The sequence below is a fragment of the Paroedura picta genome, chromosome 17 (assembly GCF_049243985.1).
Source record: "Paroedura picta isolate Pp20150507F chromosome 17, Ppicta_v3.0, whole genome shotgun sequence".
Lineage (NCBI taxonomy): Eukaryota > Metazoa > Chordata > Lepidosauria > Squamata > Gekkonidae > Paroedura > Paroedura picta.
Genome location: NC_135385.1, coordinates 20,302,795 through 20,317,654, shown reverse-complemented (window position 1 = coordinate 20,317,654; position 14,860 = coordinate 20,302,795). Strand labels below are relative to the sequence as shown.

Here is a 14,860-nt window from a genome sequence, read left to right as displayed (position 1 = left end):
TGTAAAGCACACAGCCAAAAGGAATGTGCAAGCCACCCCTGGCCACCCGCTCTCCACGGACTCCCCCTCACATCTGGCCAGGAATAATTTCACAGTGATTCCAAAGACGGCCCCGCCTCCCATCCTTGTCCGCCTTTTATCACATTGTTCTCCAAAAGCTCTACTTGTTAGTCCAGAGGAGAACCGCCCCCCTCCTTTCCCCCGGCTCCAATTGGCTGAAAGTTTCCTCAGCCTGGCTGGGATTGGAGACTCACAAAGAGTCCCCCCCCCCTACACACACACACAAGAGTAGCTCTCCCTTCCTCCCTCTAGCCCAGTGGAAACAGACTAGAGATCCGCAAGACCCCCCTCCCTATTCTTCAGAGTGACTTTCCAATTCACCATGAGCATCTCGGAAAGGAGCTGTCCTTCCTCTTCTCCCTCCTGCCCCAAATCTCAGTCCCCATCTGCAGGGGCTGGGGCGAGGACGGGCCCCTGTGCCGCCTGAAGGAGACAGCAGCCGGGAGATGGGTGATGGAGAGCCAGGGGGGCTGCTGATTCCTCGGGGGAGATCCAGGATGGTGCCGCCAAAGGATTCCTTCCCCCACATTTGATTCCTTCCCCGCCTCCGGCTCGGCCGGGAGACGCGACCTTAAGCATGCCTTTGGCCTTGACGCTTCTCTGCCTCCTCCTCTTGGATCCTGCCCTTTGCAGTTACTCCGAAGACCAGTGCAGCTGGAGAGGGAGGTAGGTACGATCCCCAAATCCCTTGCTGGTAACTAGTCGCTGGGCTTCCCTGCTAGATATTTTGCCCCCTGGTTTGTCACTCTCGGTCTGGGTAACAGCAGGGTCTGGGGTCTTCCAACCTGTTGCATGCCACATTTGACAGAGGTGCCAGCAAAGATAGGTTTGGGAAGAAGTCAGTGGAAAGAAAGGGGGTGGGGGAAGCAGGTAGGTTTTGGAAGATTGGGAGGGGCAGGGAGAGGCAGTCTTCTTAACGGAGAACCAGGCCTGTCAGCCGTCCCTTGGTTGAGTTGGTACCGACAAAGGGGGATAACTTCTATTCAGTGAGAGGTTTTCTATAGGAACTGTGCCTCTGAGCTTTGCTTCTGATTTATCTGGTCAGTCTCCGGTTGGGTCATTTTGAACGGAGCCTTGGTCAATTTTGGGTATTGGTTTGCCCACTCAGATTTTCCATGGAGCAATATTTTTAAAAATTGGGTTGAGGTCTCCTCTGTTTTTTTGGAGCTTGAATCCACTTAGAGACCAACGAAAGATTCAGGGCACGATCTTTCGGAAGTCAGAAAAGCTCTTTATTGTTAGATTCCACAAAGATCTTGGACTCATATCTGGCTCGCCTGTTGCTTTAGTTGAAGATTTGAAATGGAGATTGCACCCTCTTTGCTGCAGTAGACCAACAGGGATCCTCTTGGGCTGGATTTCACCCTGGGAGGCTTCATCGGAAACAGAGGGATAGTTTAGTTTTAGGTTCTTGTTTTGGGGGGATACGTGGAGACAAGTGAACACCAGCTCCCCAAAGCTTCTGTCCCTGCTAGCATAGTAAACAGTGCATGGAAGTTATAGTGTGGCACAGGGTACAATTCTTCTGGCCAAGGGACTGAGCCACATATGTCCCAAACAGTCTTCAAGGGCAGCCCCTGTTGTGAGTGTGTTACAGTAGTCAAGTCAATAACCGTTGGGTGGATTTTTTTTTTTTTTTTAGCAAGAAAAGTCAAGCTGAGTTGAAATTCATATACTGATTGGACACAGTCTTGGTCTCAAAAATCTTATAAAAGGCGCTGAAGTGGATTCGAACCATGTTATTTAGTGGATGTGAAAGCCCCTTTACTCTTTTTGAACATGACTAAACAATGCTTAAACTCTCAGAGGCCAATGAAGCTTTCATAAACATTTTTGGGGAAGAATGCCTCAAACACACGAAAGACAGTTTTGGAACGCTGAGCGAATTGCCATGTTTTTCTAACGATGCCGAGCTCAATAAAACACCAGGTTTTGTTCATTAGCTACCCACCCCCCTAAAAACTGGATTTTTTTCATATACCACAGTGAGATTAATCTTCACATTCTGCCTGCCCGTTTCCCCCCTAGCAATTCTCCCAGCACCTGTGCCTAGTCCTGCTTCCACTTTGCGAGAGATTTGTGGGATGCAATGATTGGTTATTGTGTAGCACAGATTAATTATTGTGCAGGATCTGCAAATGCAGATGTGTAACGACAAGTGTGCAAAGGTGTCCATGTGCGTGCTCAAGCAGTGATCCTTGCGGGGAGATGAGAACGTTCCTGTTTCCTTCTGCAAAACGGTGTCGTTCCCCCTTCCAAAAATATGAATTTCTGTTGACTCTTCATACAGGTAGAGGAAGGGCTATTTGGAGCCGTCTTTTTCAAACTTTTGACCATGAAGGAGCCCCTGAAATAATCGTTCCAGCTTCGAGGAGACCAGGAAGTGGTCAGCTGGCCACGCCCCCTGCCACGCCCCCCCCCAAATTACACGTCACTGGAATTGACATCACCATCTGGGTTAACAGCCAGGGTTGATGAGGACTTGGGGGAGGAGTCAAGATGTGGCAGTAGACATGCAGGCTCCGCCCCATCCCTGGCACAGAAGCCAGGAGAGAACTGACACCCGGAAACGGGGAGAGGGAAGTTCTTTGTGTAGGCGAGAACTGAGTGACTCAGCATGTGATCAGTACGGTCCTCCGATCTACTTACAATGATTCGTTAGGACTTTGCCAAACCAAGATCTGAAAGCGTGGTCTGAAGTTGGCTGATAAACCGTGGTTTGTCGTAACTATGTGTGTTTTTTTGCAACGCCAACTTGGACGTCTTGGATGGCTCTACTGCACACGTATACCCCTTGCTACAATGCAGGCTGGGATACCTGCCGGGTCCTTGCAGGAAAACAGAGAGAAGGAGAACTAACCTTAGTCGCAGCAAAGAAAGATCTGGATGACTGCCCTGGAAGCGAAATTCTGGTTTCGCAACCCGCTGGTGAAACCAATTCAGTTTACGTCTGAATTGAGCAACCGTTTGCTGGCGCGTTTTATTGATTTAAACAACTCCAAATGGTTGTCTCGCTCAGGTGACTCACAGATGGTATTTTTGGAATGTCCATGTTCACTTAATCCAGAGGTCTTTGGACGATAGTCCACAAACTGCTTTTGGTTCCTGTACGGATCACAATGGACAGGTGAACAGCAAGCCTCAAAATGCAAAAACATTAAATTTAATAAAAATCACCTTTAATATGGAAGGGTTTACCCAGGGGTTTCGTGAGATCTCCCCAGGGGTTCTGCAGTCTTTCCCAGAAAGTCAGACGACCTCTCACGTCACTAGAGGAGTGGAGCCCTTTTCTCCTGTTGCTCTGCAGCCCTACTCTCTTTCTCCGTAATCGAAATGATAAATGATCGATCAATCGATTGGCTGGCTCCTGCATCTTCCTTCTGCGCTACCTTCTCTGAAGGGAAACGCCACCGATTCCGGGTTACCTCGAAGCCCCCCAAAAAAGATTTCAGGAGTTCCTCCATAGTCAAAAGGTTGAAAAAGACGGCTTTAATGCTATGAGACAACCTTTCTCCTTCCTTGATCTTACGTCTGCTGTGTTTTCTGACAATACTTCTAGGCCAAGGAATCTAGTGAAAAGACCTCCATTCCTTGGAGGGAAGCTGCTTGGACTGTAGGAATTTGAAGATTTATGTTTGTGCGCAGGGGTGTACATTCCTGCAGGGGGCACCTCTCCAGGCTGTGACCTGGGGAAATCTCCCCCAGTATTCATTCATTCATTCATTCATTCATTCATTCATTCATTCATTCATTCATTCATTCATTCATTCATTCATTCATTCATTCCAATTTCGGGTACTGAAGGCCCTCTAGAGGGCAGCCAAAAGAGAGAAGTTCTCATTGGGGAGATACAAGGAACAAAGCAGCCCACACATCTGTTCTGTGGCGCTCTTGATCCTCGGCAAAAGGCGGCAGATGAGAGGACTCTGTCTGATTGAAAAGGCACGAGTTGACTGAGTGCCTTCCGCCATCTGGATTGCATTGTGTGGCAAGAAGGCTGGCTTTCTGTTCAGGAATTTATTTATATTTATTATTCGGATTCATATAACCGCCGCTCTCTGCGAACTGGCTCACGGCGGTCGACAGCTATGTAAAAGACAGACCCAACCCATCAAACAGCAATATCAACAATATTATATTTCCGACAATGCATATTTTCTTACGTTGCAGTGGCCTGTCCCAAGAATCAGGCAGCGTGGAGCAGATCTCGTTGCACTGCGCGGAGGGATCGCTGGAGTGGCTGTACCCCGCGGGAGCCTTGCGCTTGAGCCTCTTTCCCCGCCTTTCCACGCGCTCCATGAGCAAAGAGAAGACCCCACGGCGCGTCACAGCCTGCATCAAATCGTCCAGCAGCTTCCGTGGGGCTCAGATCTACCTGGAGAGGGACGGCATCTTGGAGCTCCTGCTCTCGGAGGCCAATGCGGCCTTGCAGCCCACAGTGCGCTGCTTCAGTTGGCTGCCCAGGGAGAAGGTGGCGCTGTTCCTCCAATCCACCCTGCACCAGGACATCAGCCGCCGGATCGCCGCCTTCCGGTACGAGCTGAGGGGCGACTGGAACTCTCACTTCTCTTGGCCGTCTGGAAACCTCAGCATGGAAGGTACGTTGTCCAGTTGTGGCACGTGATGGGGGTCTTGTTTGGCACTCCAGCTCTATGATCTAGGGTAGCCAACAGAGCTGCTGCTGTTACAACTGATCTCCCAGTGATCTCTCAGATAGGTCCATCTGTGGTTGGGTGGCCAGGTTCATCGGTGGGCGGTGCTTTCTGGGAGCGACGTGACATGTTGATGTAGCCTGGAAGTGATGTTGGGTGGGGATACTCTGGCTTTTGGGCAAGACTCTGTGGTGGGATTTGCTTCAAACCATAGAGTTTTGCCCAAACACCAGAACATCGCCCCTTAAAGGGATCCTGATGTGTGGACATCACTTCTGTTGTTGGTCCTCCAGAGGAACTGATTGGCTGCTGTGTGAGACAGGAGGCTGGACTAGATGGACCTTCACTGGCCTGACCCAGCAAGGCTCTTGTGATATCTCCATGAAGGCCTTGGCCTCTCTGCCCTGTCGCTGGCCCTCCAGAGGAACTGGTTGGTCATTGTGTGAAACAGGAGGCTGGACTAGATGGACCACCGGTCTGATCCAGGAGGGCTTATTTTATGTTATCATCTCACACAGTGGCTAACCAGTTCCCCTGGAGGGCCAGCAACTGGGCATAGACCCCAACATATGGACTCCAGGGTGACAGTAGCAGATTGTGTCAAAATGCGGCATTTTTTCAATTTAGGGTAAGTCTTTTTTGTGGGGCGAGGTGGGTCTGGAAAGTGGGGAAGCCCCCTACCTGGACCAGTGGACCCAGCAACTGTAAACAGTGGCTACTAGCCATGGTGACTAAAAAGATTTCAACAGCAGTCAACCTTTGAGTTAGAGCTACCAGTCGCCTGGTGGCATCTGGAGGTCCCCCAGAATCACAACTGTTTTCCAGGTTACAAGGATCGGCAAAGGGCTGTTTGGACTCTGTCTGGCATTGTCCCCCACTCAAATCCCTCCCCTCTCCAAATCCCCAAAGCCTCCAGGTATTTCCCAACCTAAGCTGGCACCCGTCGCTCCGGCCCTCTGCTTACAATAGCGTCAGCATCCTCAACCCAAGCCGCGGCCATCTGTTCCGCACATGAGGTTCTTGCACGCAAAGAGAGATCGTTCAGATCGCATCCAGACAGTATTCACAAAGGAAGGACACGTTTTGTTTTAGAATGTTCTGGGGCATTTATTTTGGCAAAGCACAGTCCCGGCGGAGGTCGAAAGCAACCGGAGCGGCCTGGTTTTTCAAGGACTGACTATGTCCAGGGCCTCCCTCAAAGCCAGCAGAGGCGGCGGGCAGGGTAACCGGAGACGTTGGTCCGGAGTGTGCTCGGCTATCAGAAACACAAGGCTGGAGGGGGAACATCTAATCGGCCTCATCTCCGAGTTAACAAAAGTCCAGTGTGTGGCAGCCCCACGGGGGAGTCCCAGATAAGGCCTGGACGCGGGTCGCCATAGCAACACGGGCCCTCGACCCAACGGGGAATAGCTTTTGGCAAGGCCTTGCCCCAGGGGACCTTGACCCAGAGGCCACAGTCCGACACAAGCTCCGGCACGCTTTGGCCACGGCGGGAGAGCTGCCCCGGGGAATCACAGCTCCAGAATGGCTCCCTTGCACGGGACGCTGGGGGATGTTAATTTCATAGGTTGGACGTGACATGACAGTCCTTCACACCCACAAAAAACCCATGCCCATGTGCTCCCTTTCCAAAACGTGCAATTACGAACAATTGTATGCACACTCAGGCAGGGGGAGAATGCAAGCCCTGAATTCATGCGAGGCTGTCTGCGGCATAAACTAATAAGAGGGACGGCATGGTCACTAGCCAATCGGCTCTTGCAGAACTGAAAATCTAACCCTTTGAATGGGTGCCGGGAGCTCCCCGTGGTTAAGAGTCTGTCCTTCTTTCTCTTTGGGAGCTGCAGGGACCTGCCGGCCGTGCAATAACACCGAGATCCTGATGGCTGTTTGTACGAGTGATTTTGGTGAGTATCTCTTCCTCCTCATTGTTTATCCTCTTCCCTGTTCCTGCTTTAGTAGCTGCAAGGTCAGAGTCAAACTTCCCATAAAGAAATCTATCTCCTCAGCTTGGTGGCTTCTCTCTCTCTCTCTCTCTCTCTCTCTCTCTCTCTCTCTCTCTCTCTCTCTCTCTCTCTCTCTCTCTCTCTCTCTCTCTCTCTCTCTCTCTCTTTCTCTCTCTCTCTGCTGGTTTCAAATGTCTGTGGGCATTGCGAATGACGGGACCTGCATGCTCCGCTAACCCCACCCCCTCCTGATTTGCAACTCTGCACAATGGAAGGAGAGGTCACGGGGGTCCGCAGGCAGCCCACTCCAGGGTTGCCACGGCAACCCCAGGAAGTCAAACAGAAGAACAAGGGGATTTGCCATGCGAGAGCTCGTCCCTGTGCCGGACAGAATGTCTGAGAGAGGCTAAGCCCCGCCTATCCCAAAACAGGCAAACCGCCTGCAAATAATTGGCCAGGTCTTGATTATAGGCGGCCATTTGCCTCAGAACAGGCAACCCCAAAGGATCGTTTCTATTTATCCTATAAAATATTGGCCGGAAAGATGCCAGGTCTTAGGTGGGGCCTGGGGATCCCCTGGAATTCTGACTCATCTCCAGACTAAAGCGATCAGTCCCCCTGGAGGAAAAGGATGCTTTGTAGGGTGGATCCCATAGTATTATACTCCCCTGAGGTCCCTCCCTGCCCCAAATGCCACCCACTTCTGACTTCACTCAACCCAGAACTGGCAACTCTAATTGGTGGATACTTCTACTGGTGCTTGGCTTGGCTACTGCAGTGCCTTGCTTGTTGAGCTCCCCCCAGAGTGGCTTGGGCTGAGAAGGGACAGTGGCTCAGTGGAACAGCATCTGGAAGTCCCAGATTCAGGGCCCAACATCTCTGGTTGGAAGGATCATGTGCTAGAGGAGACTCAAAACAGCTGTGACAAGGCTGGCCTTGATAGTCCCTAGAGCAGGGGTGATCAAACTGTGACCCTCCAGATGTCCATGGACTACAAGTCCCATGAGGCCCTGCCAGCGTTCGCTGGCAGGGCCTCATGGGAATTGTAGTCCATTGACCACCCCTGCCCTAGAGCACAGTTGGCAGGGGCTCATGGGAATTGTCGTCCACGGGCCTCTGTCTCATTTTCTCCCCCTCCTCCCTCAGTCATCCGCGGCAATATCCGGACGGTCGCCAACGACGTGGGCTTACAAGAATCGATCATCAACGTGAGCGCCACCCGGATCCACCGCCAGAAATTCGCCTTGTTCCAGCCCGTCGGCAAGTACGGCAAGTCGGCCGGCAGCATCCGTACCCTGCTGCGGTGCGGGGTGAAGCCGGGACCCGGCAGCTTCCTGTTCACGGGGTGGCTGCACTTCGGCGAGGCGTGGCTGAGTTGCGCCCCTCGCTACAAAGACTTCCGCCAGGTCTACGAGGACGCGCGGCGGGCTCACGATAACCCCTGCGAAGTTTCGTTGGACTGATTCGGGGCAGAGGGGAGACGAACCGAACCTGACTTCAGATTTGGGGAGGGAGAAAACAAGTCGCAGTCCACTTGAGAAGGGAGTGGCAGATGCTCTCCTTGCTTACAGAAGGCATTCTTTTGTTGTTTCAGACTAGAGGGCCTGCCCTAAACTGACACCCCAAAAGGAGCAGCGATAGGCTAGTCCAGAGACTGTGGGTTTGGCTGCTTCCTGGTTAGACTGCGACATGCAGGGGATAATATGAAGGGAATTCCTCCCAGGTCTCCGCGTGTGAAGAATTAGCATTGTACCCAAGGACCGATGGAGAGACATTGGAAGACTCTGCTCCACCACTCCCCACAGACTGCCTCTCTGCACCAAGGCAGAATCACATCCCAGGAGGACTTCTTAGTTGGTGACCAAAATCTCAAGCAGACTGGGATTCTCTTGCTGAGAAAACAGGGTCTTGATTTTCACCCCCACTGGGACACATGTTTCCCTCCCACTCCCAGATGGAAGACAGTGAACGGCATCTGGTAGGGGACAGAGGGATCCGGGAGCAGGAGGGTAGGGACTTCTGAAGAGCTTTCCCGTAACATTTGCATCTGCGTGCAACATGCTATGCCGCAGATGCAGCTTGGACAGATCTTCACTTGAAGACCGGGAACTGGAGATCGGGTCCATGTCTTTTTGGCATGCCGCCGTAACTGTAACTCCTCTTCTGACCTCTGTGAAATTTGATTGCCCGCCTGTGACATCAAGCTGCCCTTTTCAGGACGAAGAACCAGAGTCTGTGTGTGGGAAGGGGACAGAGCTGGGCAAGTTCTGAGGCCCTTCAAGCAACACCACAAATCCGACCTGGATGCCACAGTCTCATGAGCCTTTTTGGGGTTCAGCTGCCCTTTCAAGGGTGTCCAGAAGATCTGGGAACAAAGCCTGACCTCTGAATTGTGGGAGGAAGGGGGAAGTTTCAAATGCAGTTTGGCATGGAGATGGTCTGTTGGTTGTAACCAGGAGTGCAAAAACTTGAGTTGCGACGAGCATCTAAAAATTAGTCATGGGGTCGGGATCTGGCTTTTTGCTTTAGGATGCTAGGGCTGATCCTGCGTTGAGCAGGGGGTTGGACTAGATGGCCTGTATGGCCCCTTCCAACTCTATGATTCTATGATCCTGCGTTGAGCAGGGGGTTGGACTAGATGGCCTGTATGGCCCCTTCCAACTCTATGATTCTATGATTCTATGGCCTCCTTCTCTTCTGACTTCCTTGAGTCCCGTCATTCCTTAAACCATTGATTCTAGCCCAGGGGTGGCCAAACTGGGGGTCTCCGGATGTTTGTGGAGTACAGTTCCCATGAGCCCTTGCCAATTGGCCACAATGGCATGGTCTCATGGAAATTGTAGTCCATGAACCTCTGGAAACGTTTGACCACCCATGGGCCAGCCGTTTCCTGGAGTACGGCCTCCCAAGGTGGAGATTAGGTTGACTACTCAATTCATGGTTGTTTGGGGGAACTGAAGAGAGACTAGAACAGAATAGCAAGGACAGGATCCCTCCCTGTCACTGGTGCCACTCAGGTCTCCATCTCCCCGTCCCGCCAAGCTAGCTCCTAAGTTTTGCGACCACCACAAAAACAATGCCCTCGTTGTCACCAGGAACATATTCACAATATTGCAGGGAAGGAAGAAAAAAAAAGATGCTGCTAAATCTCAGAAACGTTTAGGTTTACTTATATACTTCTCACTTCCTCCAGCTTTTGTAAATATTTAACATGGCGGGTCAGTGATCAATGTGCTACAACGTTGGACAAGTATGCTACAACGTTTTATGGATGCGTTAGGCTACTCCTGCCTCGAGCAGGGGGGCGGACTAGATGGCCTGTAGGGACCCTTCCAAATCTACGGTTCTATCACTGTAAGATGGAGAAAGGACGCGGGGATCCCTAGTGTGAGGCAGCAGATTGGTTCCTGCACTGCCCAGTCCTCTGAGGCCTCATTGACCAAGCAAAGAGAAGGAGGGGATTCTGGGAAACCATTTTAACAGTCTCCAAAAGGGGACATGCCGCATTACGGGTGCAGGAAATGTAACAACCCGCTTGGAACACCACTCGGAGAAAATGTTGACCTAGCCCAGGGATTCCCAACCAGGGCTCTGTGGGAGCTCTGAAGGGGGTCCATGAGAGCTCTGAAGTGGCTTGGTTTGGGAGGGCAGTCTGGGCTGTTTTCTCAACTCCTACTCGTACCACCATAGTAGTAGGAAAGGAGGGAGGAGAGAGCAAAAGGTGGACTAAGGGTGTCACTTCCGGGGGCGTGGTAGGGCGTGTGGCCAACTGACATCACTTCCGGGGCACTGTGAAGTCTGAGAAATTATTTCAGGGGCTCCTTCACAGTCAAAAGTTCGAAAAAGGCTGACCTAACCGTTCGATCCCTATGTGCATTTATTGGGAAGTAAGCCCCGCAAAAGCCAGCAGGGCTCACTGGCGGATAACTGCACCCCGTATTTCAATTTAGCTCCATCCCAAACCCCTCAATTAAATCCACTGCGAACCTCTATGCTCTATGACAGCCTCATCGGCATCTGAGTCCTGGGATTTTGTACCATTGTCTCCCCACGAGGGTGGGGGGGAGCGTATCATATGTGCACTAAAGTTATAACGATACCAAATTTGTGAATTTGTCGCTCAGATCTAAAATTTATTGTCGTGTTTGTGTGTCTGTGTGTCTGTGTGTCATTTTTTTTTTAAAATGTGAAATGTTAATATAAAGTGCATCTCCACAGCTAGGAAGACACTGCCAAGTATGTTTCAACCCAACCGTAAGTGAATTCTTTTCTTTAGATAACGGTGTGAAGGAGATCTTGTAATATTTGAACCACGGTTTTGTACATGTTGTTCCACGCGCAGGTCAAGGATCAACTCTCTGCAGCTTGGAACAGAGGGCTTTCTCTTTGTCAATTTGTTCCTTAATCCTGGTGTGTTTTTTTTTTTAAATGTGGGAAGGGTTATATTAAAAATACATCAGAGTTCTTAATAATGACTCGTCTGTAGGGGGAAAAAAGGACTTTCACCCCTCGCTGGAGGGATTCTTTCCCCCCTCGGTAGCCTTCAAACAAAACTAACGAAGATCTGGAGGCTATTTCGGTGAGAGAGAGTCCTTTGTCTAGGGGAGCGGCCAACTCAGCGGCGTGCATAATTTCACAGGCGCTGGAATGTGCAGTAACCAAGGACTGGGCCAGAACATTAATTCTGGCTCCTGGGGCGGAAAATCTCAGCTGGGTGTGCTGCGGGCACTAAACATAACACAGACGCACTCAACGCAACACCGTTCTAAGAAGATGATGACTTGCCACCTTTTAATGGCTTCCAGAGGAGGCCCAAACCAGAGAGGGGTCTCAGCTGGGAGCAGGGTTGCCAATCTGCAAGAGTTGGGTAGGGAATCTCTCACTCTTATGACTATCTCCAAGCAACAGGAGTCAATTCTTCCGGGGTAAACTGCCATTTTGGAGGGTGGATTTTATGGCGTGGTGCTTCATTGAATAACATTCCCTCCCCTCCTCACCCTCCCCCCCAGGTTTCACCCCCAAAATATCATCATCAGCATCATCATCATCAGCATCACCCAATTTATTGCCCGCCACTCCCGGAACCGACTCGTGGTGGGTTACAAATGAAGTAGAATTGAACCTGGGGTCTTCCAAATTGAGGCTTTACCACTGAGCCACGCCCCCTCCCCACGCCCTGGTCTGACACTTTTTCAACCTTTTGACCATGGAAGTATCGCTGAAATCTTTTCCAGCTTCAAGGAACCAGGAAGTGATGTCAAATGGCCACGCCTCCCTACCGCGCCCCGCCCCAGAAGTGAGAGGAGCCTCAAACGGCAAACGTTAAAATGGCCAAAGACCTTCCCCTTCCCAACCCCTCCGGGCCCATCATTGGCCACTTGGGGAGTGGGCGGGTCAACTTGCCCAAATAATGGTAGACAATTAAAAAAATAAATCAAAACCCTTTGTCTTTCCTCTTCACTTGGAGCTGGAAACGGCAGTCAGAGGGTGCGAGGGCTCTCCCCAGCCGCCATTTTGAAAACCTTCACATGGCGGTCCCATTGAGCGGCCTTCGTGGCACCACACAGTCCCTAGAAACTCTGCTCTAACCACCACCTCGCACTGTCCCTCAATAATACCGAGACCTAACAAAATGGAGGTGACTCCTGATAACAATTGCCCGAGGTCGGTTCAGCTGAGAGCATACAACTGGCCCGAGGCTGAGGCAGACTAGGGGGTCGAACATGGACCTCCCAGCTCTTAGACTGCCACATGAGCTGCCAAGCGATGCTCGTTCTGAGTTCTCGGGATCTGTACAGAAGGCGTGGAAGGGGGGCAAGCAGGCAGCAAGGGCATCCGTGCCGTCAACCTCTGCTCCCTGCAGGAGCCTCCGCAGAAGCCGGGAGAGAGACTGCTGGGGACGGAGGTTAATTCCCACAAAGTATCTTGGCGTATGCAGAGCCGGCCGCCTGTGTTGCCATGGCCTTGAGGAAGGAGCGGAGGGGAGGGAGGCGGGAGGTGCAGGAGTGGGGGTCCGGGGGGCCGGTTGCATTGCTGAAATAGCTTTGGCCGAGGAGGGGCTGGGGAGAGCGAGAGAGGGAAGAGGGCTGGAGAGCGACTGCCATCCGAGATGCTGTCAGGGCTTATTTCTGTCATAGGTCTCAAACCACAAGGCCTCATTGTGCAGGCTTGTTAAACATGAATTTTCCCAGCCAAACACAGAGATCTGGCATCGGTGCTCCCATGCTCCCGAATTCCCATCCGTCCTTTGTTCTTCTTTTCCCACCCGCCACCCCCACCCCTGCTTTATCTCTGCTAATGAATTCATTTCTCTATTTTGCGGCTCCCCCTCCCGCAGGAGGCCAATATTTCGCTGAGAACGGCCAGGGAGGAAGGGGGGGATCGGGTCCGGAACGTGAGGCCTCTCCGGTGGCTCCTCCCGACAGACTGTCCGTCTCTTCCAAAAGCCTCAAGGCAAGAGATGACCTCCCAAAGGGAGCCTTGACTTCCCAACCTCGAGGTGCTGGTTGGAGATTTCTCCGAATTCCAAGTGATCTCTTGACAATGGCCATCAGCGCCTTTGGAGGATGGACTTTATGGAATCTTATCCCCATTGAGCTCCGTCTCATCCCCAAATTCTGCCCTCCTCTGCCTCCAAATCTTCAGGTATTTACCCAGCTAGGGCTGAAGTGGTAACCCTAGAACTTCCTATCTACATTCTCATACTGTAGGAAACGGTAGTCTTTTCCCCCTGGAGTCTCCAACGAATCACCTTTTTATAAATTCGTTTTCTACCAGGGCCACCGAAAAAATTCACATGGAAAAACTACAGATTGGGAGCCCTTTTGGGTTGGGAGATTCCCGGAGGTTTAGGGATTGGAGCTTGGGGTTAGGGTTAGGAAGGGGATCCCACAGGCTCTACCATGCAAAGATGTTGTTTCCTCTAGGAGAGGAGTTGTCATTCCAGGAGATCACGAGGCCCTCCCTGGAAGTGTGCAAATCCGTATGCCGTGAATTTGTGGCACATACACTGAAAATGTGAATCCTTTGCAGAGATCCCATTTGTTGAAAAAGCGCTAAAACGTTTACCGGTTCTACCAAACACCTTTTCAGCCATTTCATCGGTGGCAACAATCAACCGTAAGTCAACAGTACTGGCGTCAAAACATTGTACAGTAAAGCGAGACGTTTTCCAAAACTGTCCTCGGTTCATTGGTTGCTTGTTCCATATTCCGCATGTCGTAGTTTATATAACAAAAGCGTCCTGATATTAACACGAAAAGTATTTTAAACACGCTGTCGCTGGCACAGAAACCGTAACAGCAGAGTGGGTTTTTCGGGGGGGGGGAGGGTTTGCAAGCTTCTACTCTGCTGAGTCGGGTTCGATTCCCCGCTCCTCCACATGCAGCCAGCTGGGTGACTTTGGGCTCGTCGCAGTCCTGATAGTGCTGTTCCCACAGAGCAGTCCTGCCAGAGCTCCCTCAGCCCCACCAGGCTGCCAGTTGTGGGGAGAGGAAGGGACAGCAATAGTAAGCCACTTTGAGACACCTTAGGGAAGTGAAAAGCGGGGTATAAAAACCAACTCTTCTTCTCATTCTTTTTTGGCCAATCAGTGCCGGTGATCAGATAGGAAAGATTCTTGCATCCGGCCTGTCCACACAGCTTTGGGATTGACACACATTCCACAGCTGGGGAAAACGACACCGTAGGGAAGAAATTCCCACCCATCTTTGAGTGTGTGTGAAATGGGCAGAAAGAAAGAGCCGATCCGACGAACCCCGTATCCCTCAGAAATGCACACAGGAATGGGCCCTGTATGCGTGGGAGAGAAACAGCATAAAGCATGGCAAATAGAGACCGCCTGAAACAGAAAACAGCTAATGAAACAAAAGAGATTTTGGCTGCTTTCCCTCCCTGAGGCATTCCTCTTATTTAAATTATTGCCTTAAATGCTATGCACATCCGGTGGGGTTTCGCCCAGGAGAAAAAAAATATATATATATATCTTGTTTTGATTTAACTAGGGATTTTTTTTGGCCAAATCAGATAGCCTTTTCTGCCAAAGAGAAACATTGATTCTTCTCTCGTCCCAACGCGAATCTTTTTTCCGTGCTGTTTTCGATGCCCTTTGCCCTCCTGTCAGAATCACACTCCCCACCCACTTCCCCAAACCCCCCTCATTCCAGAGCGGTCTTTGGGCCGAGGCCAAAACTTCAGAAACAT

General features: G+C 51.2%; 1 protein-coding gene across 2 annotated transcripts; it reads left to right on the top strand.

The window, feature by feature from the left end:
* The first annotated feature begins 272 nt into the window (after positions 1 to 272).
* METRN (meteorin, glial cell differentiation regulator) lies at positions 273 to 10,836 on the top strand. Of its 2 annotated transcripts, none has more exons than XM_077316366.1 (4): positions 273 to 726; positions 4,231 to 4,658; positions 6,554 to 6,619; positions 7,805 to 10,836. In XM_077316366.1, the coding sequence occupies exons 1-4, from the start codon at positions 638 to 640 to the stop codon at positions 8,119 to 8,121; spliced, it is 900 nt and encodes a 299-aa protein (XP_077172481.1). In that variant the 5' UTR covers positions 273 to 637; the 3' UTR covers positions 8,122 to 10,836. The 2 variants fall into 2 exon arrangements, with proteins under 2 accessions (XP_077172481.1, XP_077172484.1); XM_077316369.1 differs by having other exon boundaries at positions 276 to 726; positions 6,560 to 6,619.
* Positions 10,837 to 14,860: the final 4,024 nt, after the last annotated feature.

What these genes read in the sequence shown, in the direction of transcription:
- METRN (XM_077316366.1), top strand. Translation starts at nt 638, where the DNA reads ATGCCTTTGGCCTTGACGCTTCTCTGCCTCCTCCTCTTGGATCCTGCC. An exon ending in CAGTGCAGCTGGAGAGGGAG is followed by an intron (nt 727 to 4,230) that starts GTAGGTACGATC and finishes CTTACGTTGCAG; the next exon opens with TGGCCTGTCCCAAGAATCAG. An exon ending in TGTTTGTACGAGTGATTTTG is followed by an intron (nt 6,620 to 7,804) that starts GTGAGTATCTCT and finishes CTCCTCCCTCAG; the next exon opens with TCATCCGCGGCAATATCCGG.